The following is a 27,226-nucleotide window of genomic DNA, read 5'->3' as shown; positions in this document are numbered from 1 at the left end:
CATGGTGGCAGATGAAAAGCAGGCCTTAAGAATCTGCTTCAGACAACATGGGATTGTGCCATAACCATGAAGGGGGAACACTGCAAGGCTCCATCCCCAGCACCCTAGGAAGACATCCTAGGAAAACAGAAGCCTCAACTGAGACAGAGCTCCAGACGGTGGGTGCTACCACCCAGAACTCACAATTCAGGGTGACAAGGGCCTTACAACAGACAACCCTCTGATTGAGGCACTGAGTCACCAACAAAAGGAGCCATGGGAGGAGGCGAACAGATTCTGCAGCATCATGAAGAAAGAGGACACAAATAGTATTGCCTCAGGGACCATGCAAAGATTTCTGGAGCATATTGGGCTAAATTTCTTTATGCAGATACTACATGTGTCATCTCCAAGATCAGTTACTCAGGAAGAAGGAAGAACTGGTTGGGGATATGCTGGTCCACCAACTGAGATGCTAGTGTAACACACATGTTACATAACTCTTTGAACAAAGGCCCACATAGCATCTCCAAGAGCTTCTCTAACAGGAAAAAGCCTGCAACTGCCAAATAAGCCACCTCTGTACACACACGACTGATTTAACCCCATTAACAAAGGCATACCATTTCCTTTTTATTTCTCTTCAACATACAACCTAATCACGCAGGCAGGATGGTTCCTGTGCATCTCAGTGTCTTCATTCTCTAAACAGCTAGGCATTAAAGTTGACTGTGCTTATAGAACTTACTAAGCTGGAAGAGCCTAGCCCCCAGCATTTCCTGAACTTCCAGCTTCCTAAGTTGTCAGGAGTGAATGATCTGAAGATTGTGGACAGTCATTATGCTGACACACTCCATAAAAGCACCTGGACATGAAGCACCCTAGAAGAACACCACTTAAAGAGCCTTCCCTTTTGAAGGCTTACACAATTACAAGATTTCTAAACCCATGTCAGAAAACCATATAAACCAATGCAAAGAATATTTTTATTTTAAAAACAGAATGAGAAAACTTAAAATGTCTAACATTAACCTTAACTTATATTGAAAAATAAAAGCACAGTCCTCAAAGTTTCAATCTGGATTAAGTTTTACAGATTGGATCATATGACATCTGCTGCTACTTCAGGAAAAAAAAAAACAGCTGGTTAGTTGATCACTGGATCTACTACAAGGCTACCCTCCTTTACAAAACTTAAAACAAAAACTCTCTTACAGACGAACGTACCAATAGCCTTTGTGTAATGCCTGGCTCCAAGTAACAGCTCTGGAGCTCTGTACCAGAATGTCACCACAACTGGATCCAAATCTGCCAATGGCTTCAAAGGTGAGTTGAACAATCTTGCAAAACCCATATCAGCTGGGGGCAGCAGCAGGGGGAGAACATGTAAAATTTTAATACAAAGAAATCAGAATTTAAAAGTATTGACTAAAAGCAATTAATAACACAAGCTCAAAAAAACATTAAAACTTACAAATCAAAGTTTCTAAGAGAGCAACAGGTTACTCATAACAATACTGGGCCGAATTGATCTAAGGTTAAATTCATTTACTTTATTTATAAGACTATGAAGGATGATATTGGACTTTTAAGTGTTTTCATCATGGTATTGTAAAACTTTACATAACACAGATGCCTATCGATTTAAACAGAACTGTAACAGAAACCTGTTTAACTGGAGTCAATAACAGATCTGTAATGTACATTTTCTCTTTCATTTTTATATATGTTTACAGAACTGTGAGCCTTTGTGACTGCTAAATATTCACCCACAGTGCAAAACCAAAACGACTGCAATGTAGATTATTTTGCACTATTTTTGTAGGTGTACCTAAGACATAATTTGGAGGAACAACCTCCAGATGCAGGAAAAAGTTTTTAACTGTAACCAATGAAATCAGTGAGGTTCACTGTTGCAGAAGCATATTTTAAATGCAAGCATTACATAACTCAAAAATTCCCTCTAGAAACAACCTTGTAAGTAACCTTAAGAAATGGTAGACAGGAAAATACAAATTTGGATCTACATTCAAAGCCACACATTTTAATCCAAGTCTGAAACTTATCTTTTACACAACTTCACTTAAATCTTTGTCTCGAAAGTTATAAAATGCAGAGCATAATTTTCTTGCAGTTACCCATACTAATAATACAAGCATATGTATCAGAAATGATCAGCTGAATATTTTCAAAATACAGAAGTCAATTAATAGAAAAGAGGCTCCAGTACGTTACTTTCTCAATGACTGCCACATGCTTTATTAAAAACTTTACATCCACGTGACTTGACTCAGGCTTATGATCTGAAGAGGAAACTACATTTTGGATAAAGACCATTACAATTACATGTGTTTCCCACCTTGATGCCAAATACCCTTTTGCATAGCAAACCTTTGGACCTCTACAAACACATGCATTGATGTTATTTATACACAAATAATTAAGAACAAATATAATACATAAATAACAAAGTTGTACTAACTAATCACGGTAGGAGTGAAAAGAACCCTGGCTATAGTCATTGTTCTACGTGGTTATTACTTTCTTGTTTACTACAGATGCTTTTCTCTTGTCTTTTATCTATGTTTGGAATCTCTCAAGCCTGTAAACTCAATGAATAAGACTTAAAATTGAACTAGATATTGTGCATACATATGCTCCAAGAACAACGAAGATTTGTTTCCATCTTACACTGAAGATGCATTTTTAAGTAATTCCTTAGCTGTGCAATGAATTTGTTTCAAAATGTTTACCTATTTTGACTCTTCCTCTTTCAGGACCTTCACCCATTACCAGAATATTTGCTGGTTTCTGGAAAACAAAAAGCAGGCATTTAGTTCACCAGTCTTTGATGATTATCTTCAAGAATACATTTATTCTGTAACGAAAACATTTCTATGAACACCCTTAGAAGTCTAAAATTACCGTATCTTTATGTTTTCATGACATTTAGTTTTTATCCCTAGTTAACAATTTAGAAAAATAGTAAAGTGCTTTGACATTTCACAGTAAAAAATATAATCTTTAACTGAGTTTGCATTCCCATTTTTACCAGAATGGTCACATTCACTGGGGAGATTTTCTTCTACCGGAAAACTTTATATGAGGATAACAGTTATGCTACACATCAGTGATCTGGCAGGAACTACTTTTGCTCGTATAACATATTTAAAATCATGCCAAATCTTGGTATTCAAATGCACAGATAAGAGTTGCTTTTGTTATCATCATATATAACTAGATTTTTTGAGCTGTGCTTGGCTTTGGTTTATGATTGATTAAAATCACGTTGGCAAAAGTACTTTTTTCCACAAAGTTGATTTCATGCTATGAGAATTCACTTAAAACAGAAGTATGTACAGACAGCTACAACCACAAGCTTTTGACAGTGTAGACAGCAGCTTTACAGTAGAACAAAACTTTATAGGCATTTTATGCAATCTGAAGTTGTTCACACGCCTCTTGTGAACACCATACAAAATCTGCACATGACATCACAGCAATTGTTCTGCAATTAGGACCTAGGTTCCCTCAGACATCAATAGTCATTCCTTGGAACCTTTTCCCCTATTGTGTTAACAGCTGTAAAAAAGTAAACAAGTTTGAAAATATTGATTTGAATGAAGAGATGCATTCAAAGCAGAATTTTTGGAAGGTTCATCTGAACATTAATTATATTTCAAATCACTAATGCCTGAAGAGGTCTGCTCGAGGAGGAGTCGTTCAAGAATCTAGAAGAGATGTCCAGAAAGCCAACATAATAATCTCAATTTCTAAATTTGTAACACTTGCCACTATTTACCTGAAATAAGACACACAAACTTAATTTGGCTCAAAATTACAGATCCTTAGCGTTTTTTAAAAGGAAAACCAACCAAATAAAAAACCCTTCCACCTCACCCCAGTGCTAGACAGTGCTTCTTCCCTGGCTCCAGTCACAGCCTCTCTCTCCTCATCTTTGCCATTGCTTCTTTTATTCCTCCTTTTTTAATCTCAGGATAATTCTCAACACCATCCCAGTGTTTGACCAGCCTCACAGTGAAAAACAATTTATTCATACATCTGATTTACACCTATTGCCTCTCAAACTGTCACTGGATAGCATTGAGAAGAGACCAGCTCAGTTTTCTTTACTCCTGCTTATCAGGTATGCATACACATTGACAAGATCCTCTCTAAACCTTCTCCTCTTGAGGCTGAACAGTCTCAGCTCCCTCAGCCTCAATAAGACACTGTGAATCCATAAGCAACTTAATGGCCCTATACATACAGTGGATACACTAGACTAAAATCTGTGGAAAGAAAGGGATTTGTCCACGAATGTATTTTTACATCAGAATGTTTTGAAGAGATGTTTTTCCATTTTAAATTTAAATACGTAATCCACCAAGGGTCAGAACCCTGCTCAGAAAGCCAGCAGAGAAGCACGATTTATAAACTTATCAGATTTCATGTTCATTAGCTCTTGTGAATCTCTCCATCTGAGAGAATCATGGCAAGGGAAAGAGAGAGGGAACACAGAGAAGGAATAAAGTTGGAAACAATTGAAAACTTGGTCTTATTTCCAAAAGAGCAAGTGCTTCTCCTGAGATACCACCACCAATGTGGAGATGACAGGCATATTATGGATGGCATCCTGATGCCTGCAGGATCCTCACTGATGCAACAGGCTGTTGTCTCAATAACAGCTTGCACCATGGCAGCTTCCTGCAAGGTGAGATGTCTTGGTTCAAACTTGTTCCTTAAGTCAGAAGGAGAAAACATCTGAACTCCTTATTTTCCAAGAGAGCAAATCAACCACTTGATTATCAGCTGCTAAAAAGGTAAGAACTTTCCAAATTCCCCTTGCAAATCAGAGCTGTTCTGGTTAGGAAAGCATTTTCAACTGGATGTACACTGAACCACTTAAGAACAACACTAACCTGACAGGATCTATCCTTCTGAGATGAGACAAACATTATCCACCTCTTGTACCCAAGAATTTTTACTTAATAAAAATAAACAGCTTCAGGGAAGCTTAAAATTTAGGTTATTTTTTGCGTGTGGTTACCTACTACATAATAGTAGGCTACACACTGTAAAGTAGAACTCCTCACCTCCCCCACATTCCTCATGATACACAAGCCATGCTAAGAGCAACCTAACCCTCATGGATCAGGAATGCTTGGCTGAACATTGGGCACCAAGGCAGAGTAGCAGAACTTCAGGTGCTCAGGTATGGAGGAAAGACCTTGGGTTATTTCAGAGGGATTAATCTGGCATAAGAAATCCTCAAGGAAGTAGGCAATTAATGTTTCCATCATGAGGTAAGAGAGAGAACTGCTAAAGGGAATGCAAACAACTGCTTTTTGGAGAAGGGAGAACATGTTAGTCTATTCTCTGGATATATAGTAGTTTCAGTATCAAAACATTTACTCTGAGATCAACACTTAATGGTCTACTATAGAACTACAGTCTAATATAATACAGTTACTATACAGCTGCAAAAATCAGATTTAAAAAGTAGGAATCTGATAAATTAAAAAGCTCTTCACTGCATGTATGTTCAGGCTACATGCAGGTTATAAGCACCTGTCTAGTTCCTGAAACAAATCCTACTGCTGTTCATGTTATGAAGAAAATGGGATTTTAGGAGGAAAAAACAGCTTGGGAAGGCCCAAGCAGCTAAGAGACCAAAACCTGACACATATCTGTCTCTGAGAGGACAGAATTTTATTGAAGTTTGCAATGCCCTGCTTAAAATCATTAAATAACTCCTTAATAAAGGGTAAAGGTAACTTAACAAGTATTAACACTTCTGAACCAGTTACATCCCAATTAATAGCTTATTTTCCTCAAACTCCCCCTTTGCTGAGAACACAAAACACCATTTGTGAAGCAAAGTGATGATGCTGCATCTTCACCTATCTAGTTACTATAGAAACAACAGAAACAGTAAGAGTTAGAAACCTCACACTTAAGATCAGATATAAAAATGAAGAGACAAATCCCTGCTGAGAAACACACTTGAGGCTGCACTGTCTAAAGAACATTTGCAAAAAGAGCAAGGTAAATAGCAACAAACAACTGGAGCGCAAAACTTGAAGTATCTGCAAAAAGAGATGTAGTTGATAATGGTTTCTTTACAAGTAACATGCATGGATAACAGTATTTACTTTCCTGTATCAGCAGAAAGTGGGAATAAAGCAATTAACAGATCTTGGTGGGAGAGAAACGAAAATGTTGGGCTAAGAAGTATGTTTTCATAAATAACTGTCATGAATGGGACTCATAAGGACATCCATGTTATCTTAATCAATACGCTGCCTATATAAATATTTAGGCAGTATCTTTGAAGAAATGCTGAAGGAAAAGAAACCATTTATGGTCTTGAAAGAGCATAATGGATCAAAACAGGAAAAAGAGCCTAACAATAGATGGCAATACTTTAGTTTTAATGGTTATTGTTGTTATCTCCTTAAGTACAGTGGTGACACAATTCTTCAGAGATTTGGTGCAGAATTACAGTCCTGTGAGAAAACGTCCATAGGGACATGCCACTTTCCATACACCATTCTTTATTGTTTATATCCAAACAAATGTGTTTCCCTTTTGGAATGTATTACTGGACAAAGAATAATCTGGAATTAGGAGGCTTCTATTGTAAAAGAGATTGAAAGTCTTCCAGATAAAAGCTCCCACCACAATTAAAGAAACTGGCTTGTGATGAGGTCTTTTCAAGTCTCAATTATTTCAAAAAAGCAATTGTAAACAGCGCAGTGTTGGTACATGAACATACGTCTCATCTCACAAGTCAAAACAAGAGCAGTGGTGATTTTACCTTAGCTTTTAGCACACTGCTCCACAAATGACAAAGTGAGATGACAGTGTTCTACTCCGGACACTACTCAAAAGACCACCAAGCCCTCAGGTTCAGCACTAGGAAGTAGCTGCAGATTGTTCACATAAATTTGCAAACGAAGTTTTTGTTCTTCTCACCTGCAAGGAAATGTAGGATCTTCCCTGCCTTACGTCAACACTGTTCAAACTGGTTTTGTAAAAAAACAGGTTTTAATAAAATTGTCTTGAGATCAGTATGGTGGCACACTGGCACCAATGCTTTTGGATAACAGCTGATCTAATTTATGGAGGGTTTAAAAAATAAATGGTTCTTAAAAGATTTTATTATGAACTGCAAACCTCCAAATCATCATAATTTGCATTTTAATTACCTTACATATATTGAAATACATACAGAAAAATTGTTATCCATACATATGGCAAACTCATATTAAGAGTCACTGCTCTGATCTCACAATCACTTCCAACTTGTTTTGTCAGCTGTTATCCTTAATTTTCAAAAAATTCCACCCTATCCCATTATATTTTTTGCATACCCTTGTAATCCATACAGTTTACTTCCACTGTTTCTCTACACTGTTGATATGACTGACCTAGCAAAGCAGTGTCATTAACAAAGCCCATCAAGATACTTATCATTCCATTCAAATCAGTAATGTTTCTACAGATACTATCAAATTGAGAAAGGCCAAATATAAAGCTGAATGAACTAAAAAGGCAGCAAAATCACAAGGAATGCAAAATGCTTTGAAGTGGTATATTATTCAACTGAACTCAAAACTTGTTTATATCTAAAAAGGAGGGGAAAAAAATTCAGAAACAAACACATTAAGTAAATATATGACAACACAGAAAGCAAAGAGTACCAAAGAAGTTCTTTATAGGTAAATTAAAAACAAAATATCAGTCCAAAAGTTACTGTGCAATAAAAAAATGAAAATACAAACAAATGTGTACACATAAAATTTTAAAGCTAAGTGTCACCAGACTGTTATGTTAAAAAAGTGTCAAAAATGTACTTGATTATCATTAGAGGAACATTAGTGGCAACAAAAACAATTGAAAACGTACTCATAGCATGGAGGAAATGAATGCAGTTAAATACAGTTATTAATATGATAATAATATATATATGGTAACATTTAGTTTTAGCTCCATTCTTCTTTCTTATAATTTCAAAGTGAAGCGCATACAGAACTGACAGAGACATGGAAGCATGTGCCACTATTTGAGAGGGGAAAAAAAAAATCTTTTGCACAGTTCTGAGAGCTAGAAACTGGATATTCAATCATAAAACATGCTGCCAGATTACTTTACAGACTTACAAATTTCATAGCTGCTGAAATTATATAGTCAAATAGTCAATAATTTCAAATAACAAAAACTCTAATAGCTACTGGAGGTACAGAATTTACCTCAAGCTCTGAGACTGATGGTAAAAACCATCACTAGCTAGAAGTCAGAACAAACTGCATGTAAAATATCTGAAATATTTCTTTGGAATGCCTCAGACAAAGATTTTGGTTAAACACATTCCTTGCCTGTATCTGTTACATGTTGAGGGGAAAACATACTGTTTTCATACAGAAGAAATCTTTCATGTTTATGTATTTTTATAAAATTTTTCTCTGCACAAAAAGCAAAAGAATGCAGAAATACTAAAACTATGTCCGTAGTGCAACCACAGATCTGCACACATTTAAAAAAGGTCCCTGAAACAAATTTAAGGTTACCTAGCTTACAACAACAGCAAAGATGTGACTATGCAGGCTTCATTACAGACTGATTTTAAACAGTCCATGAATCTGGATACCTACCTGCAGGATCAGACAAAATCATACACTGCTTTGGGATGGACAGGACATCTGGAGGTCATCTCATGCCAACCCTGCTCATAACAGGGCCAACTTCAAAGTTAGAGCAAACTTTGAAGCTGCATCAGCTTGCTGAGTGTCATAACCAAGGGAGCTGTAATTCTTCACAGCAGCTCCTCAGGCTTCCTGGTGGGCATTTCCTGGCACTGGCTGATGAAAAATAAGTTTCCCATCACCTAATAAAATGTCTCTTGTTGAATCGTATCTTCCCCCATCTCCTTCCTCTGCACATCTCATCTTCTCTACAGCCCCCCGCAGGCAGTTGAAGTCCACTCTGGAAATACTGCTTGCTGTTGAGTGCAGCGGCAGTACAGTTTATGCACACAAAGGTATCTCCGTCACCCTGTTGTGTTTGTATTGCACCTTTGGCTGAACAGGTACATAGCTCTATGCTTAACACTGGAAACACATACTTGAGATGACAGCATCAGCCTGGAAGTCTAGAGTCTAGAACAAACATATTTCACCATGGGAAAGACCCTTCCTCCTTCCCCTGCCTTCATATTAACTAAATTACATATAACCACACACAGAACTGCCCAGTACATTCTATTCAAAGTGCTTTGACTTCAGTTATTCTCGTATATAACCACCCTTACAATAATGAAATTACTTCATTTTTCACGGGTTAGATGTTCTCTCGAGAGATAATTAAGTATATACCTCAACTGACAAATTCTTTAAATTCACTCCCCTCAATCCTATCCAGGCACACCTCAGAAGTGGCCAAAATATTCATGTTCCTTGTAAGAATACTCTGCTCCAAAAACAATTTGAAACAATGGTTTCTAAAGCAGTTGCTAGAAAACAGATTTAATTTACAAACTCAAGGTGTTTGATTGTTGTTGAAACAGGAAAAGACTATTCACCAAACTCCATTCCTTGGTTAACCAATGGGTAATATACTTGTAGTAATGTCGCTGGAAAATTGACTGCAAACACAAGGGGAATATGAAATAAAAATAATCACAAGAGGAGAATGTAATTCTGGGTTACATAAAAGTTCAGAAATGAAACAATCCTTTCACACGCCATTTCTTTCACCCTTCTTAAGGCTGATAGAGCATTAAATTACTACAAGACAAAAATGAAAAATCCAGACAACTTTGGATCCTGGGCATTGCTTCTATTATAACAATCTTCACAATGTCCTAGTGTACTCAAATCAACGAGAATGCAGTTCAAGTAAAAAAGAAAAGAACGAAAACCCCTCAATTAGGAGAAAGCCAAAACACTGACACAAATTAAATTTTGTGTTGCTATGCTACATTATCCAAAGCGTTCGGTTGGTACTAGCGCTGCAATAGCATACTTGAACTTTAAATGTTACATGTAGCCTTGAGAAGGACAAAGAACGGGAAAAGCAGAAACAAAGAGAAAAATATGATCATAAATTATCAATGAAAAATAAAATGTCATAAAGCAAATGTTTAATACAGTAAATTCACATTACCCCTGGGATTTTTAACACATTACAGTCTACACTCCAGCAAAATACCCATAAAGCCACTCAGCAATTACCTAGGGCCTTGTCTTTAGACTCTGCCTGAGCTCTTTGGGAGCATCAAATATACACAGGACAGAACAGATTGCTCAACCTCTGCTACCCCATTTCTAAGCAGTGCAGATGTGCAGGCCCATCGTATATGGAAACAGAACAAAGACTCACCTCAGAAATAATTTGGAAAAATGTTCTGCTTTGTAATGTATTACAAAGAGGAAATGGATAAATAAATTTAATTCCATAAAAGTACAGTCAAACTCTGTTGGGGCTTCAAGAGACATCCTGAATGCCCCAAGATACTGCAGTCAAGCCAAGCCTATGCATCTCTCCCATTGAGTCCTTATTAGATATTCATCATACATGGTCTTTACTCAGAATAACTACTGCAAGGCAAGTAAACTGAGAAGATATTTCCACATGTGAAACATTACAAACACTATCACTTTCTTCACCTTTTTAAAGGAAAGAGCAGAAAGACAGTAAGTCTGAAAGAACACTAACATAAGAAAGCCTACGACCATACTAACCTTCGGACTAGAATTTGAAAGGAGGGGGAAACAAGATGACGCAATTCTCACCTGATCCAGTTGTTGGAACTCTGTATTACTTTCTGTTACAGCAGCATGAAAATTAGATACTGCAATTGCTATATCTGGTAATTCTTTCAGTTGCAGCACTAAATTCCACCACCGCCAAATCCTGGTATTTGGTTTACACAATATACTGACTACTCCTCTAGGCTTAGTATGGTTATTAAGACAGGAGGATGAAGCCTCTATCCAATCAAAGGACAAATGACTGAAAGTGAGACTGCTGACACTGTCATAAACCATTTTGTTAATTGCCTTTCACTAAGTATCTTTGGCAGTAAAACTCCAATACCTCCATTCCCCTGAGAGTCTGGTAGAGTCAAAGAATTAACAAAACTTTTCTGACTGCAATAAATAACATAATACCAAATGAACAGATATAAATGTAACTCATTTTCATTACACACCAGCTTCTGCTTGGATAGCTTAGAGGGACTGAATTAGCTTGAAATATTGGAAGTCCTTTAATGTAAATTTCAGAGGAGGAAAAGAATAAGGTATCATGGTTACCTACAGAGACTAGTTCCATGTTGAGTGGCTCTTACAAGCCCCTTTTTGTCTGTAAATGGACATGGGAATATAGCTGAAGGGACTCAGAGCTACAAAACAGTTTTTCTTCTATTATTTCAGAGTATAAACTTTTGGCAAGACTTAGAAAAGCAATAAATACATTAAGTTTTACAGGATTTTAGCAATTAAAGGTTTATGTCTAATAATATTTCCTAAAGTTTAACTACCTCATGTCAGTTTACTACATACATTACTTTGTAGCATCAAGCTACATTTTTTATCCACTTTTCATATGTGCTGGTTTTCTATGCTTACAATCTCAAGGAAAAAAAGGTGAGATCTTATCTCTTCTCCCCTCCTCCTCTAATGTGGAGTCTAAAGACTAAAAAATCTGACCCTACATGATGAATTTAAATGCCTGTTACACTATAGCGTCAACTTTTCCTTTGTGTGGAAATAACCTAGAATGGTGATTTACAATGTAACCCAAATCTTTCTATAGTCTTTCTCAGAGTATCTCCTTGAAGCAAGCACTCAGCTTCCAGTATCTGTAGGGCTAAGTTAAATTTCCCTTTTTCATCATGATTTGTCCAGCAGATCAGTTTTCAGACTTCAGGAAGAAATTTTATAACCCTAATATAAGCTTTGACAGCTACAGCAATACTAACGGGAATTTAACAGTCCACTGGACTGTAAGGTCTTAAACTCACCATCCAGTTACCATGTTCCAAACAACTTATTAATGTATCAGTTGGGGCAGCACAATGTCACGTAGCTTGCCATGCTAAAAAGCAACTATGAACTGCAAAGCAAACAGATTGACAAAGTACCACCGCTCAGCTGACATGTTCATTACAAACAAAGATAAGCAAAACATACCCTTTAAAATCCATCCTAATAGAAACTCTTTCCCTAATTCACCACGACTGTGTTCGCCTCAGGCACTGGATTACATCTCTCTCCATCTCTCAGTGAGCTCATGCTGAAGCTACTCCCTCACTTCTCAGTTTTCTGACTTCTGGGGGATCCTGAGGCCCACTCAGGCACTAATTTTTAGGGAGCTGAGCACCAATGGCCAGGTTCTCTAGCAACAGTTGTATTTCAGACCTAGTCTTACAACACTGAAGAAAACGGATTCTCCTAGTTTCCCCCTGAAGGTTGTCTGAGGGTGTCTCCATCTGAACAAGCAACTGTGTTGTGCCTAGGGCATCCATAATTGCGGCTACAATTTCATTTCAGTTATTTACAAGTGCAACTGTTTCACAACATTAACCAGAACTTATAGGAGAGCAGAACACCCACAGCATCTCAAGAGCTGTCTAGCATCACACAACCTCCAGTGCCACAACTGTGCCCTGCAGAACAGGCCTTCTGGGTATCTGGTATGCTCTGCCCCTGCACCAGAAGTTTGCTCTTGTGCTCAAGGTGCTCTGTCATGGCTGGGCTGCAATGATTACTTTAGATCAAAAGGCACTAATGAGATTTTATAGGGGGTGAACCTTTCAACAAGAGACACAGCAAAACGTTTCTGGATACACTGTTATACCAGTCTTCAGTAGACTTCAATATTATGATGTTAGCACAAGACAACCAAAGTATGATGATCCTCTTCAGTCTTTTTTAGGCTATTTTCATGCAGAAGAAAAAGTTAGGCCAAGGTAACTAAATGTTTACAGATAGACTTACAAGATTTCTACTTGTTTTCTGAAGCCTGAGATTTATACATTGCCTGCCAGCTTCAGATACTCCTACACACAAATGAGACTGAGATAGTCAGCAGCACATCTACATGTTTTTACATTATGATTTTATAATATTTCTCGATACAAAGTATTTTTAATGTATTCCCCCTCTATAAAATTTAGAAGAATGAAGCATTCCCTTTCTGCTTATTTTGTAAGTAAATACTATGAAAATGAGCCTGAATCTTCACCTGTCATTCAAATTTTTATGGTATTCCTTCTGTAGTATAAGCTCCAATCTTTACTGCAGCAAAAGCTCAGGCTGACAATAAAGGTCTATATGGTCTAGATTTGACTGAAGAATTGAAGACATAATGCTTAAATCAACAATAATTCAGAATTATCAGCATGTGAAAACAATTTGAAACCTTCTCATTAAGACAATTCTTCAGGTAAAGTAAAGGTTACTGTGCTTAAGCAGCAGCAATTTAAAATAATTTTCTAACAGATGAGGCAGGAGCAAGCATAAACAATCGCAATCTATAATGTGCTTTGGTTAACAACCACATACAACTGAAAGATACAGGTCTAGAATACAGCTATTCCAAACATGAGTGAACCCCGCCTACAAAACAACCCAGTTCAAGCATTTTATTGTTCATTTATGCAATCCTTCTTTTACACAAAGAACACAATGGGTAGAGTACTGAATAAACAGCTCCTGCTTTGGAAAGCTCCAATCTGAGAGATGCCAGTGCAGCAACAGGACACAGGAGTGAACACAGAGCAGTGCACATTGTGTAGGGAAGAAACAGCAACTGCAAAGATGAGGCTCAGGGATTTGGTGTCAAGGATGGAGAGAACCTGGAGAACAGTAAGCAGAGAGATTCTTTCGGGCAGAGATCAACCCATTAAAATAAATAAAAATTAAAAAAAAAAAAAAGAAAGAAAAAAGAGGTGCAGGAGGAAGGGACAGAGGCAAGGAAAATGTCTGCAGCCATGGGTATAGTTTGTGGAGGCTGGGAAAGGTATATGAGCAATAGGGGAAGAACTGGCTTTGAGTACAGAGATCAAAAACCTGAACTTGGTTCAAGAAAAGAGAAGTTATTTAAAGTTAAGATTTAATATGCCAATTAAAAAGTTATGGAGACCACAAATTATCTTTTAAGAGTCTGAAGCATTTATCCAAGTTACTTAGCTGCTGCATGTATATAGTATAGTTCAAGACAGTTAAGTTTTCTTGTCTTGGAAAAGAGGAATATTTTCGCTTCTCAGATACCACAGTATTTACACAGCTGGATTTTTTTTTTTTTTAGTGAACATAGAACAGTTTCACTTTGTAGAATGGCATTTGTTATTTATGTTTTAGTGTCAACCATACAGCCTAAGACATATTGGAAGCAAAGGCTGCAAGTGTTGTTAGGGACCATGCCATCTTGGGCATGAGAAGTATTTTCCCTGCCCGTTAACTGCTTCTACTCTTTCCAGGTTTTCACTAAGAAAAACATCATTGCTTTATCCAGAAAAGTCTTTCTTTCTGCAGAACACTTTGCAGCCATTCATTTCAAACCAGCACCTCCAAAATTTCAAAATAAAGATTCTGCAGACACTGTGATAAAAAAGTATAATGGGCACAACTAAGAAAGGTTCTTAACTCCACAACACTGTCACTTTAGAGCTGAAAACATTGCTCCCTCTGTTCCATCTATGTATGAAGGCAACCAGGCCAGAGTAATTTACACAAGAAACAAGTAATTTCTTCAGAAATGTAGAAGAATTTTCTTTTTTCAGTAAGTACATTTAACACATTTATTTTACAATACTTAGTGTAACATACTGCTACATTTCAGATTCTAGATGTTTGGTTTTGCAGTATATTGCTAGTATTTTTATTTTACTAATTAATAAAAATGCATCAAAAGACAATTATGTTAACAGATGCTTTCATGAACAAATACATTAGGTATTATTATTACTTGTCCTCATTAATTAACTGCAAAGAAAAAAGCAGTTCTTGGCAGAATATAAACAGGTGGTACTTAAATATTATAGGCAGCCATTCAAGACAAGGTGTGGGAGTCTGGTCATTAACCGCTTTTGAAGATTAGGCTCTTTCCAAGTGACATATGCAACACAAAACCAAAAAAGTCATTAAGTCATCTTAGAAAAATTTAACCTAACACATTATCATTTATTTATTAACTTGTTCATGTCTCAAGTTAATTGCAACACTTTTTCAGTAGTTCTATAGTAGGTATCAAGACCCCTCTTACACACTGAATTGAAGTTGCTGTAATGTACCTAATACCATGTGGAAGAGTTAATTAGTTATTGACTTGGAGTGCCTACAGTTTTCAGCACCAACTATTCAAAGCTTTTTTCAATCAACTGCCAATTGAGGATGATTCTGGAATGAAGTCTGTGTTTGAAGATTTTCAGACACATTACTAACTTGCCTTGCAAAATAACTGCAAGTTAATTAATCATGATATGGGATCACCTATGTAGTCAGTAATACACATGCTTCCAATAATATACATAACACAGACATTTCTGGCAAATTTAAATGGTTGTTGTTGTTGTTTGTTGCTTTTATAATTTTGAAGTGTAAGGACAAAAAGTTACCTACCGCTAAAAAGAAAAAAAAGCCTGTCAAAGCCAAAATGGATAAAAACCTTTTTTTATTTTGTAAAGGATAATCTCCAAATGCTGTACAAGAATTAGATATAGACTAAGGCATGTCAGAACTACAGACATGCCTTAGACTGTAGCAGCTTAAAAATACATGAACATGATCACACTATTCATTCTTAAAGCTACTAATGGAATTCATAAACTAGAAGGCATATAATCTGGTTTGGGAGGCAAAAGCCTTAGAAAAGCTGGTCTCAACATCTTTTCTGAGGCACAGGCACCACAGTAGGGGCCGTTGCCAACTTCAGCATCTAGAGATCCTTCAGTTTCAATGAGTCTATGAAGTTTTTAAATGAAATGGGTACTTTTAACAAGAGCCTAAAATAAAGGAGGGTCACTTCACCTGGAATGCATGAGCTTTCACCCCTGTGTTGGTCAAGGTATGAAACATTGTACCTGTACTAGCCACTGCAGAGCTTGAAGTTGCAAAGACCAAAAGGAGGAGCAGTAATTAAGGTTGCGAAGATGAAGAAAGAGGAGTATTTCAGGAAAGTCAAAGCTGAGTCAAGGTTATATGAGTAATGTTAGAGGTGGGAAAAGGCAGATCAACAGATACAGGAATGTGGGCAGAGGAGCAGGAAGCTGGAAGCAAATGAAAGATTTGTGTCAAGAAAGAAAACACAGAAGAAGAGTTGTGAAGAAGGCTCTACGTGCCGAAAACAAAATCTGAAATAGTTCAGAACTAATTATAATATTTTCCATTCAACAATTATGCCCTTTTAAAAAACTAAAACCAACCTGCATAGACATGCAGTGGCTGTGAGATACCGCCAAACTCATGAGAAATGTTCTGTGATTCACGCCAAAAACGTAAGCATGTTAAAGTGCGGCAGGTCAAGCTGTCCTAATTTTGGTTTTTTTTTTCGTTTTGATTTGTTTTGGTTTTTTTACATTAAACAACTCCAAACACACAGTACACTTTTGAAAGAAAGACATTATTGTCCTTCCTACAGAAAATTGGCCCCAGTTTACTAGGAAAAACATCTCTGATTTTAGTGCTCAAGTTTTAAAATTTACCTCAGTGTTGATGCTGCCAATGAGTCCTTGGACATTCCTACAAAACATCAAGTGCTTAAAATGCAAATAAAACTCCCTGTGGGAATTTTTAGTATCTTTGTTTCAAACTGCATATATAGGCTAGGCACTCAACTCCTGTTCCTCTAAGCCAGATTATGACTTCTGAAAAGCCTTCTGTGCAACAAAATGCCTTTGAGAAAACCCCTAGCTTTCAGAAACCACCACCAGAGCACTTTCCACACCCTGTTACACTTTCCCATGTTTTGTATATGCTATGCCCATCAGCTGAAATTCTTCTCTATAGTTTGCAATATCCATTCTGAAAATAGTCAGATTACAAATTTAGGACCAGGATGAAAGTCTAGGGAATCTTTATTAGAGGCAATATTAGCTTTAACAGATTTAATAGCTGTAATGACCCTACTGTTAGAAATCCAGAAGCTATGAACTCATTTGACAACTTTAAATCTGATTTAATAAGATGAAAAGGGATACTAACACACACCACCCCCGAATTCTGAACACAGTTTTTTGTAAGACTGAAGTGGTGCTTGAACACTAAAGACTAAACTAGACTTGCACTGTAGGAGGACTGTACCCAAAAGCTTGAATTGTTCTACAGGCTCAACATATGGGTACCAGTTAGAAGAAAAAAATCACAAAAGACAAATATACAGTCATTATTATATTGACATTTTGGTTACCAGCATTTTCATTAAATCATCTTCAGAAACAATGTAAGGCACTAAGAAATTAAGGCAGTAACTGTCCAGTTTTAATGATGGTATATTTGGTAATTTTATCTTACTCTCATTAAGGAGAGAGATATCAAAGGACTACGCATTTTCTGCAGGATAAAAACATGCAGGTGAGCAGTTACTACAGAGCAACTAATGCAGAGTAAATCCACACCCTAGACTGCCTTGCTGTAACTTGTTCATGTAGCCATACCCTCCACTTTAGTTTAAGTTTTTCTACCAAATTAAATTAAAACTACCTAAATACTGAAGAAGGGTTCCAAGTTGTGTGCACCAAGAAAAGCAGCTGTATAGTTTCAGCCGTTACTGCCTCTAGCAGTCCACACTGTCTCTCTGCTGGAGGTAATCACCCAGACAGCAGACTGTTGCAGTGAACATACTCCTCTGCTGCAGCCCTCCAGTCCACTGCAGCACCTCAGCAAGAATTCCTTTGTCAAGGGCAAAACTTAGCACTGGGACCATGGGCTGGGACAGCTGCAGTGGAGGAGCACACGTGCATCACTGACTGTGTGGTACCCAGCACCACCTCCAGTGCAGTAGAGAGCTGGACAGTCTGAGACAGCACCACTTCACACGGGCACAGCTGAATTGAGCACAACTCAGTTTTCAGGCAACTCAGAATAGGTACAAAGAAGTTGAACATAATTTAGTTAATCTATTTCAACAGTTAATGCAGACTTTGCTGAGTGTTCCCATGTATACCATCCCGAAGACAGAGATTAGCACCAAGAATTCTTCCAGTGAAGCAAAAAGTCACAACTGAGCAGAACTGTGGGATCAGCACTACAGTAAACTACAGATCATAAAGGGATATATAACCCTATAGATAGGAATACAATAAGCATCTAAACTTCAACACTGCAGGAGGCAAAACAGCTTGAAAATAAGATAAAGTAGGAAACAGCTCAATTTGTTTAACATTTTTTTCAAACTTAACACTCCACTTGTAATATACACTCAGGTATTTTTATATCACACAGAAAAGATGACTTTTAGGTCCCCTAAAATGTTCACTGCTACTGCAAGCCCTTTGAATCCCTCTACAGAAGCTTGCACCAAAGAACAGCAGCTCCCTACCAAAGTAAGGAGACGTGCATAAAGAAATACGCTTCCAAGTAAATCCTACATCCTAGCAGACAGCGGCAGTCAACCAGCCACAGCACATGCATTTGCTGACAGTAAAATTAGTAAAGAGCTACTGCAAAATAATTAAACTATCGAGATAGACAGAATTTCAAGCACACACAGTACCCAGTACCTAGATGGGCCTGCAATTCTTTTGGATTTAACTATCAAGAATCCAAATTAATATTTACTTGACAAGCAATCTGTTTTAGGGCTGAGACTGGAATTCAAATCCTGAATTTCAAGAAGCAAAACCAAAGTTAACACCCCATTCAAGAAACTTGATTTCAGATGAGCTGGCAAAGACCTAATCATACAGTTCAACAGCCACAAAAATTACTTTGATAGCATTAGATGTCAGTATCAGCTCACTAAAATGTAACCTACCGGTGTTAGCACTTAATTCACAATTCTAACAATCATCATCTACAACTGTTAGATCAAAAGTAACTATATGAAAGGCAAATCAAAGTAAAAATGTACAAGCATGTTCCATGGATTAAAGAAAAATGTAGAACAGAAGACATTTGTGAAAAACCCACTCTTTGGCAGCAATTACAGTGTGAAACAAAATGGCTTGAGTAGCTGAAAATCCCCCATTCCAAGGGGAATTTCAGGAATGAAAAATATTGTCTGCAGAACTACCTGGGCTCAACAGTTAAGCTAGCAGAATAAGCAAGCAGAAACTTTTAATACCATCTTACTTCATTTTTATTACTATTTTAAGGGGGAAGGGAGGGAGGAAGGGAGTGGTGTTTGGGTTTTTGGTGGGTTTGGTCTGTGTGTCCTCCATCCCCTCCCTCCTTCTTCAACATAAAAAACATAGAAGTGATACAAACCCAACCAAAATTTATATTCAAGTTTATTATAGCAGAAGGAACCAAAGCATCACAGAGGAGGACTAGCCAGAAGGTGGAAAGAAGGGGTTGTTTGAGAATGCAAATCCATAATCCCAATACAAAAACTGGTTTTCAGATGGCATCTATATTTTAAAATAGATTAAAATATTTAATCTATTTTATTAAATAGAATAAAAGAATTTCCACATTCTGGGCAAGTGCTTCTACACGCCACTGAAAGGAAAACAGAAGGTAATAGCAAGTTGTGCTCTAACATCACTGAGGTGCTGAACAGTGAAATGGACGTCTGTCAAAATGACTGTCATGTATTCACATGAGCTTTAGCTTCCAGAGGGCAGAAGAACAACAGAGACGAGAAAGAACAGCTCGAGAAATTCTGTTAGTACAGGGGTTTGGTATTTTGGTATACAGAGAACTGCAAGCATTTAAGACTGACACTGTGGACAGAGCCTTGAGTGACATGGTTTAGTGTGTGGTGTCCCTGCCCACAGCAGGGGGATTAGAACCAGATGATCTTAAGGTCCTCTCCAACCCTAACTATTCTATGACTCTATGACTACTTGCACTATGACAAGCCTTTCTTGTCTGGAAATGTTCACAGCTTCACTGTTAACGGGTGAAAGAAAATTATAAATACTTTTACCAGCTGTCTAGGTGTGCTGTTCCTGTATTTATTAAAATGCCTTGAAAATTTATTTCCAAGCTGGTTTACATAAAACTCAGGAAAATACAACTAAAAGACTACCATAACCATCAATAAAGAGAAATTTGAAGACCTAATGCCCAGTTCCTGAGAGGACCACTTCACAGACTGCATGAAGGATTTCCTTCATTTTCTTTAACTGACATAACTGTGGTATTTGGTATCACAGCTACAGTAAGGCCGGTAGTTTTTGAAACATTAGCCAGAAAGCAGAAAGAATGAAGGTCAGAGAAGACAAAGAGACCCTGAGATAAGCCATCGGTGAAATAACAGCTGATGAGTCATTTTCTGCAGCAGAGCCAGTTCCTTTGACAAGGTTCCCACATATCAGAACTGAAGAGTAAACTAACATCCTTTGCTAGTCATTGCAGCTTCCTCGATCACCGATCGAAGATGCTTAATTTAAATGCAAGACAATCTGCAGCGTTATTGCAACATCTTAGTAGAGCAGTAATAACTACAGTATGCTTGCAAATGAAGAGAAATGCACAACAGAAAGTACAAGACGGCAAGGAACACGAGGAACAAATGCAGTGTTTTCATTTTTCTTGATCATATGTTGTTACATTAGCTGTCTTCATTGATTTTAACATGCTACTTTTAAGCTTCATTAACTTCTATTACTGTAATATGAACATGTCAACAGCGTGATGCCAACCCTTGTTGGCTTATTCAGAAGGGGCAATGAGTCCAAACAGAAATAATCTGACAGACATGGCCAATCTGACAGCCAATCCCATCATCCCAAGAGTACCTTCCCCAACAGAAGTGACAATTCTTTTACAGAAGAAAAACTTTTAAAAGCTTCTTCTGAACCTTGCATTTTTTCAGTTAAAGTGCAAAGTCCAGTTTGCTTACTCCAAATGGTCAGTTGCACCAATAAGCCAAATACCTCATGTATTTCCTAGAAATCTTCATACAGCATATGGTATCTGAATTGGGGCTATTAGAAAAGACAACATTTTCCTTCTGTTTTCTTCTGTACTGGGGGAAAAAAAAAACAAACAAAACCCCCTCAATAAACTCTAGTATTACTTCAATACTTTTGCTTCCATCTCTCCCTTTTTCCACCTCAGGAAGAGAGATATGAACCTCACAGGAGCCATATGTCATCTGTTGACTTTAGCAGCAAAACACAGCCAAAAGAACATTAAATCAGTACCTTTGTTACTTCTGACTCATCTGAATTTATATACAGTCAGGGTTTTATGGGCATAAGCTTGTTCATAAGCTTGTTTCAGATCCTGAGGTAAAACATTTTTCCTTCAACTGTAATTATTTTTATTAGTAAAATTAATCTACAAACATCTTCTTAATACTCTTGCCACAAACCAAAAGGTATGCATTAGTCAGTCTTGGAAAAATTGCTGTTTCCATATACTCAGAAGAGGTAATAATCTGAATATGTCTTCATACACCTTTCTAAGTCACATGAATATTAGTTTTTATAACTGAAGGAGAAAAGCGAAGTTCTGAGTAATGAGAAATGCACCATTTTTGAGTTAGGTGCCCCTCAATATATGCTTAATGTTTAAGCAGAAAAAGAAAATAGGGTATGCTGACAAAACTCAGTTTGCTATTCATTATGTAACATTTCTGGTTCATTTATCTATCTAGAAGCATGTGTCCATATAGAAACCATCTACATGCTGTTGTTTCCTCTGCAGTAAATAAGAGTGTACCTTCTATCTAACAGTCTCCAGACAACCCTGAGAAAGAACAACTATTGCATTGGTCACTACACACCACTCCAGAAGAGATGTGGAGCTGGAGAACCAGGGAAAAGAGCTGGCTGGAGCCTGTACCAGTCACTATAAGGGAGCCTCTAACCAGATACAAAAGAGGAAAAATATGTTACCCTTCCAGCTAATAAATTCATCACAGAGCCTAATCTCTCAAAATATGTAGGTTTAGCTTGCATTTCTTTTCTTTTGGTAAATCTGAAAACTGAGTATGATCATTCATAAGAGTCTTTGACACTGTGGAACATCCCCTTCACCCAAAAGAGATCATGCAGATGAAATAACCAAGGATTAAGAGGCTCAAACCCATATACAGCTAGAGAAGAGAGTTGGGAGTGCATGTCCGCACACGTGTGTACCCTCCTCACGCACACAACACACACACACGATGACACAGAATGGTGGGCACCATAATTAGAGTGTTTTTAAGAAGTGTGAAGAAACTGGCAGACAGGTTGACTTGTTATTTATTTATAGGAGGCATGTGCGCACCCAAATAAGTGCAACAGGGCCAAGCAGCTTTTCAAGCCAGTACAAAATTACTGGCACAAAGCAGGACCCAACAGTTCTGCATTCCTACACAGCAGCTGTTTGTCAAGGGAGGGATGCATGAACCTATGTCTAAATTTACCTTTGATACCAGCACATAAAAACCCTTTCTCAGAATTGCTGGTAAAATGGGAGTTCCCCACACTCATAATTTTTTATCTTTCAAACCCTTGGTTTGCTTGCTTAGCAAAATGCAGGTGGAACATTAAAAAAAAACCAACATTTTGGTTCTGCTGCTTTTTAGGTAATTTTTCTAATTATTTATTGGCCTGGAAAATCTTCCTGCAAGAGCACAGAGAAGAAAAGGAGAGAGTAGTTAAATACTATAAGCTAGTAATAATAAGCACAGAGAGACTTTTTCAATTTTCAAAGGCTTTGACATGAAAGCAGAAGTAAAAAGTATCCAATTAACAAAGTTTTAGGAAATTTTCTGGTGCCTTCATACAATATGCATATTATTTTAATTCTCAGTCTTTGTTAATGCTTCCAGCTCATTAGAAGAAGAGTATCAGGCAACAAAAACAAGTTAACTACATAAACCACAGATATTATACTGCTTTCACTTGGAAGATTTCATAGCACATAAAGCAGTAAACTATAAATTAGCCCCATAAATAGCTAACTGATTGGGAAACAGAGGCAAAAGCAGTTGAAGTGAGTTGTGCAATGTGGAAGCAAAGCCCCAGAGCAGAGTCCAGGTACAGGTCCATGGTAAGAGACTGCAGGTTTACATACTGGTTAGAGGAGGATTCTTACGAGAAAATGACTGGTTTTTTTTTAATGAACCCCTTAAATGGAAGTCAACCAGTCAACTAAAAATTTGAAAACTGCTGGAGCTTTACTGAATACAACTGAATTACTGACAATTTACTAAAATCTCGTTATTCTATACAAACATCATGATGGATCACTTAAAATATTCTGAATAAATTGAGAATAATTTCTTTTTTAAAATTACAAATTTTCAGTTAGAAGATAAAACACTAATTAGTTTAATCGTTTCTGAACTAGCTGCACCTCTGAGGAAGACAGAAGTTGCTGATTCCCACATAAAGTCATGTCTGGCCCCTTCAGTTCGGCCTTTCCCTTTCCGCTTCTGACAGAAAAAAAAACACAGTCTCTAGACAACCCTGAGAGAGAACAACTATTACATTGGCCACTACACACCACTCCATAAGAGATACTGAGCTGGAGCACCAAGTTATAAAACCTTGTTCTGGCCAACTGGAGCATGCACCGGTCACTGCAACAACGTCTCTTGGCTCTGCTTATGGCTTACCCTTGGAACGATACAGGGTTTACTATTACTGCAGTGGCTAGATATTCAGGGGACCTGTTAAAAGCCTGAATCTAGGAGCTCATGTCTGATCATCCCAAAGGCTGTCTATAGAAATTTGCTATATAAGCAGATAAGCAGAGTCAAAATTGTATCAAACCTCAGCTGCCTGCTATGTCTTCCACAAAAAATACCCAGATTAGCACTCCACAAATTCTGCAGGTGGCAGAACTGTATGAACACACCACAATCCACTCCAGAAAGAAACACAAACTGATTAGCTTAAGCACACAACGAAAATAGCTTCTGCTAATACACACAACAGTGAAGCAAACTACAGATCACATACATGATCTTCACCTGCAGATGAAGCAGGCACCAATAAATTTACAGGTACCAGGATGGTTAAGGAGAAGGATTACAAATCATATGTTTAAAACTGCCAGCAGAATAGGATAGTGCCACTGAAAATTGAAATCTATCCTTCTCTTATGTCCCATCCTTGACCACTGGGCTTCCACACATACATCCCTCTTGCCCATATATCCATCTTATCTAAACATTTATGCAATTGTGTGCCAAACCAGACTGGGGAATGAACTTGCATACAGGTCAACCTCTTCTTCACAAACCTTGCCAATCCCCAGCTTAGAAGAGGAACATAGTGGAACGGGGAGAAGTAGAAGCAGCATGGCCTCCTCCTGCATCAACAGTAAGTTACGCATCCAAGCCTGCCCAGAGAACCATGTCATCTATAATCTGGCACCCTTATACTTTAGACACCTAAATCACTTTCTAAACAGAATAATAGAAATAAAATATTAAAGTGAAAAGGATATTTTTAAAAAAATATAGATGCAATTTAAGACTCATGAGACAAATTTTGAGTTCAAACGTGTGTCAAAGATTGCATATTTTCACTTATATTACTGCTGTTCCATCTAAAAGACTTCTGCTGTAAGATAATCTGTTTTATTGGTGAAAAAAACACAGTCAGCTTTAACATTCTAAAGCTGTAGAGGGCCAATACAAGAGAAAGTTGAGAAATTCTTAGCCAATAAGTATTTAAAATTTAGGAACTTGGCTCATTTGACAAAGGTAGTTCATATGACTCTTGCAATGAGCAAGTTTCTAATTTCAGAATGCTGAAAGCAACCATTTAACACAATCATAGGAGGAAGGGGGGTAAAACTGCATTTCTCTGGTGAGTTTGTTTTCCAACATTCCTTTTCCAACCAGTAGTTTTAATAACATTAAGCAGTATTCTAAAGAAATGCTCAAGGATATAAGTGGAGTCTTAAATGAATTCCTCAATGTGGTTTCTGTGCACTTAAAACATCTCATAGATAATACCTCCCTCCAGGAAAACACATCCTATTACGTATAGAAATTGCTTTTATCAAGTTCTAAGGGAAATGGTCTCTGCCTGCTTTTGTCCTTAAGCAACTAACATCAGCTACAGAAGGGTTATGAGCACAAGAAAAAGTGCCAGAATCCTTTCTGTTACTAACATGAGTGCACACTGTGAACACTGTATGGAAGATTTCCATTTTTAGATGTCTCTGCAAAGTAAGGCCTCTGCTGAATGTTCCTGTAGAATCTAACATTTGGGGGAGGAGAAGATAAAGATATCATAACACCCTGAAATACTATACTCCATGTGCTGCATCTTCTAGTTTGCTACTGACTCAGGGTACAGAGCACAATTTTGGATCTTCAAGCAGACACTCTGTATACAGAACACTTTAAAAATCAAAAGCTTAGTACTAAAGGTTATTTCTCTAATGTCTATCTATATGAAGCTCCTGTTCATAATGAAACGTCCCAGCAGCTAGCAGAGCCAGCAAAGCCTCCCTCCTCCCACATGCAGCTTTCAGGAATACTTCTATGTTGAAAAGGCAAAATTATCATTGCCCAACAACATGCAATTCCAACAACAAAACTGCACTCCAAATGGCTTGATAAGAGAACAAGTGTATGGATTTTTACAGACTTGCATCACCTCCAAGGTGTATAAACTGCCACAATGCTACTCAAAGAAACCAAAACTCTAATGCTCCTGTCCCATATTCTGTATTAGTTTGAATCTTGCCGTAAAGAAAGTTGCTGCTGAGTATTTTTTTAACTGACAGAAATTAACATGTTGGCCAAAAAATATATCTAAATAGTCACTTAGGACCTTTTAGCTACCTTCAGGATAAGAAAGCCAGAAACAATCCTGGTATTACAAGAAGCTGCAAGATACACTATGCTAAATTATTTTCAGATTTCTAGAAGCGTAAACAAGAGTGCATTTGGTGTTATAATTTGCCTCAGTTTGGACAGTCTCCAATGTTTGGACTTGTGTTGGGAAAGTTTAAGTTGACATAAGTCTCACATCAGAAGAGATTCAAGGTGAACATAAAAATTACAGTGATTTAGAACCACAACTGAATTTAATTTTCTAAAAACACTTTCATTTTATCTAAGAATTAAAAAAGGTGCATTTTAACAATGAAATAATCTGATGTAATGGCAGATGATACTAGAATGACCTGTTGCACTTACTGCCACTACCTCCAGCCTCGCGCTTCTTCTGCGCCAACTCCTGCACACGTAAGCCATAAGCTCCTAGTGAGATCCCTCAGGGAGTTAATCCTGCAGAAATTAAGCTCTGCAGGAGAAAAGTGAGTACTTTCTGCAGGTTCAGCTCCCTGAATGAGCCCACCATGAGTCGCGCATGTCATCTGCCAGGCCATCAGAATGGATGGCAATGCCTAGTGGAGTTGAAGAGGGGAACAAGACTGTCTCCTTGTGGTAGAAACTATCCATTAGCCCAGCCAAAGGACAGGCCATAGTATTGCAAGACTGCAAGTGCACACTGTTCATAAGTTTTATTACTCTGTTATGAATTTGCCAGCTACTGCTGACTTTAAAAATAACTTGAGTAACACTTTTAAGGTATCTAAAAATACAGATCCATTGAGAACAAGGGGTTTCTAAAAAACATTTAGTATTCTGAGAACCAGGGGTTTTTGAAAAGCACATTTGGTATTCTAGCTTCTTAAAAAACTCTATGACAGCAACAAATTAAGATTTAAACGACGTTCTTCAAATAACTCCAAGCAAGTACTCTCACAAATACCTTACCTCCCATGTTTCTGTTTTTTCATTGCAAAATCTGTTAAATAGATTCTGAAGGTCATTTCCACAGCTCAGGAGGACTTGACTAATGTTATGATAAATATTCTTGGAGAATTGTTTGTGGTTTTTTTTAAGCAACGAAATAAGCGTACCATGACTTTCATGGATGTTGCCATCTTTGGTCTACATCCAAACACATGCTAAAAATAGTAAGAACAGAGTTATATTAAACCAGCAAAGTACAAGGTGTCTTGATGTAAAATTTAGTTTACATAAAATAGAAAAATATTTTTCCAGCAGATGTAAATTAAAACAGCTAAGAGAAAAACACCAGACAAACTGCACCCCACCTTAAGACACTGAACAGTTGGTATGTATGTATTATGTAAGAAACTGATCC

The 27,226-nt window shown here is 37.4% G+C and overlaps 1 protein-coding gene across 2 annotated transcripts in view; it reads right to left on the bottom strand.

Annotated features, from left to right (window-relative positions):
• Positions 1 to 27,226, bottom strand: part of CDK19 (cyclin dependent kinase 19) — a 136,031-nt gene that overhangs the window by 30,297 nt on the left and 78,508 nt on the right. For both annotated transcript variants that reach the window (XM_061460118.1, XM_061460119.1), the window contains exons 5-6: positions 2,733 to 2,790; positions 1,207 to 1,338 (exon numbers count right to left, since the gene is read on the bottom strand). In XM_061460118.1, coding sequence (XP_061316102.1) covers positions 1,207 to 1,338; positions 2,733 to 2,790 — 190 coding nt within the window. The remainder of the gene's footprint in view (positions 1 to 1,206; positions 1,339 to 2,732; positions 2,791 to 27,226) is intronic.

This window comes from Pezoporus flaviventris, unplaced genomic scaffold (genome assembly GCF_033815535.1).
Source record: "Pezoporus flaviventris isolate CSIRO_AGI_PZ_B2104156 unplaced genomic scaffold, CSIRO_AGI_Pfla_v1 ptg000031l, whole genome shotgun sequence".
NCBI lineage: Eukaryota > Metazoa > Chordata > Aves > Psittaciformes > Psittacidae > Pezoporus > Pezoporus flaviventris.
This window is presented reverse-complemented; position numbering and strand designations above follow the sequence as displayed.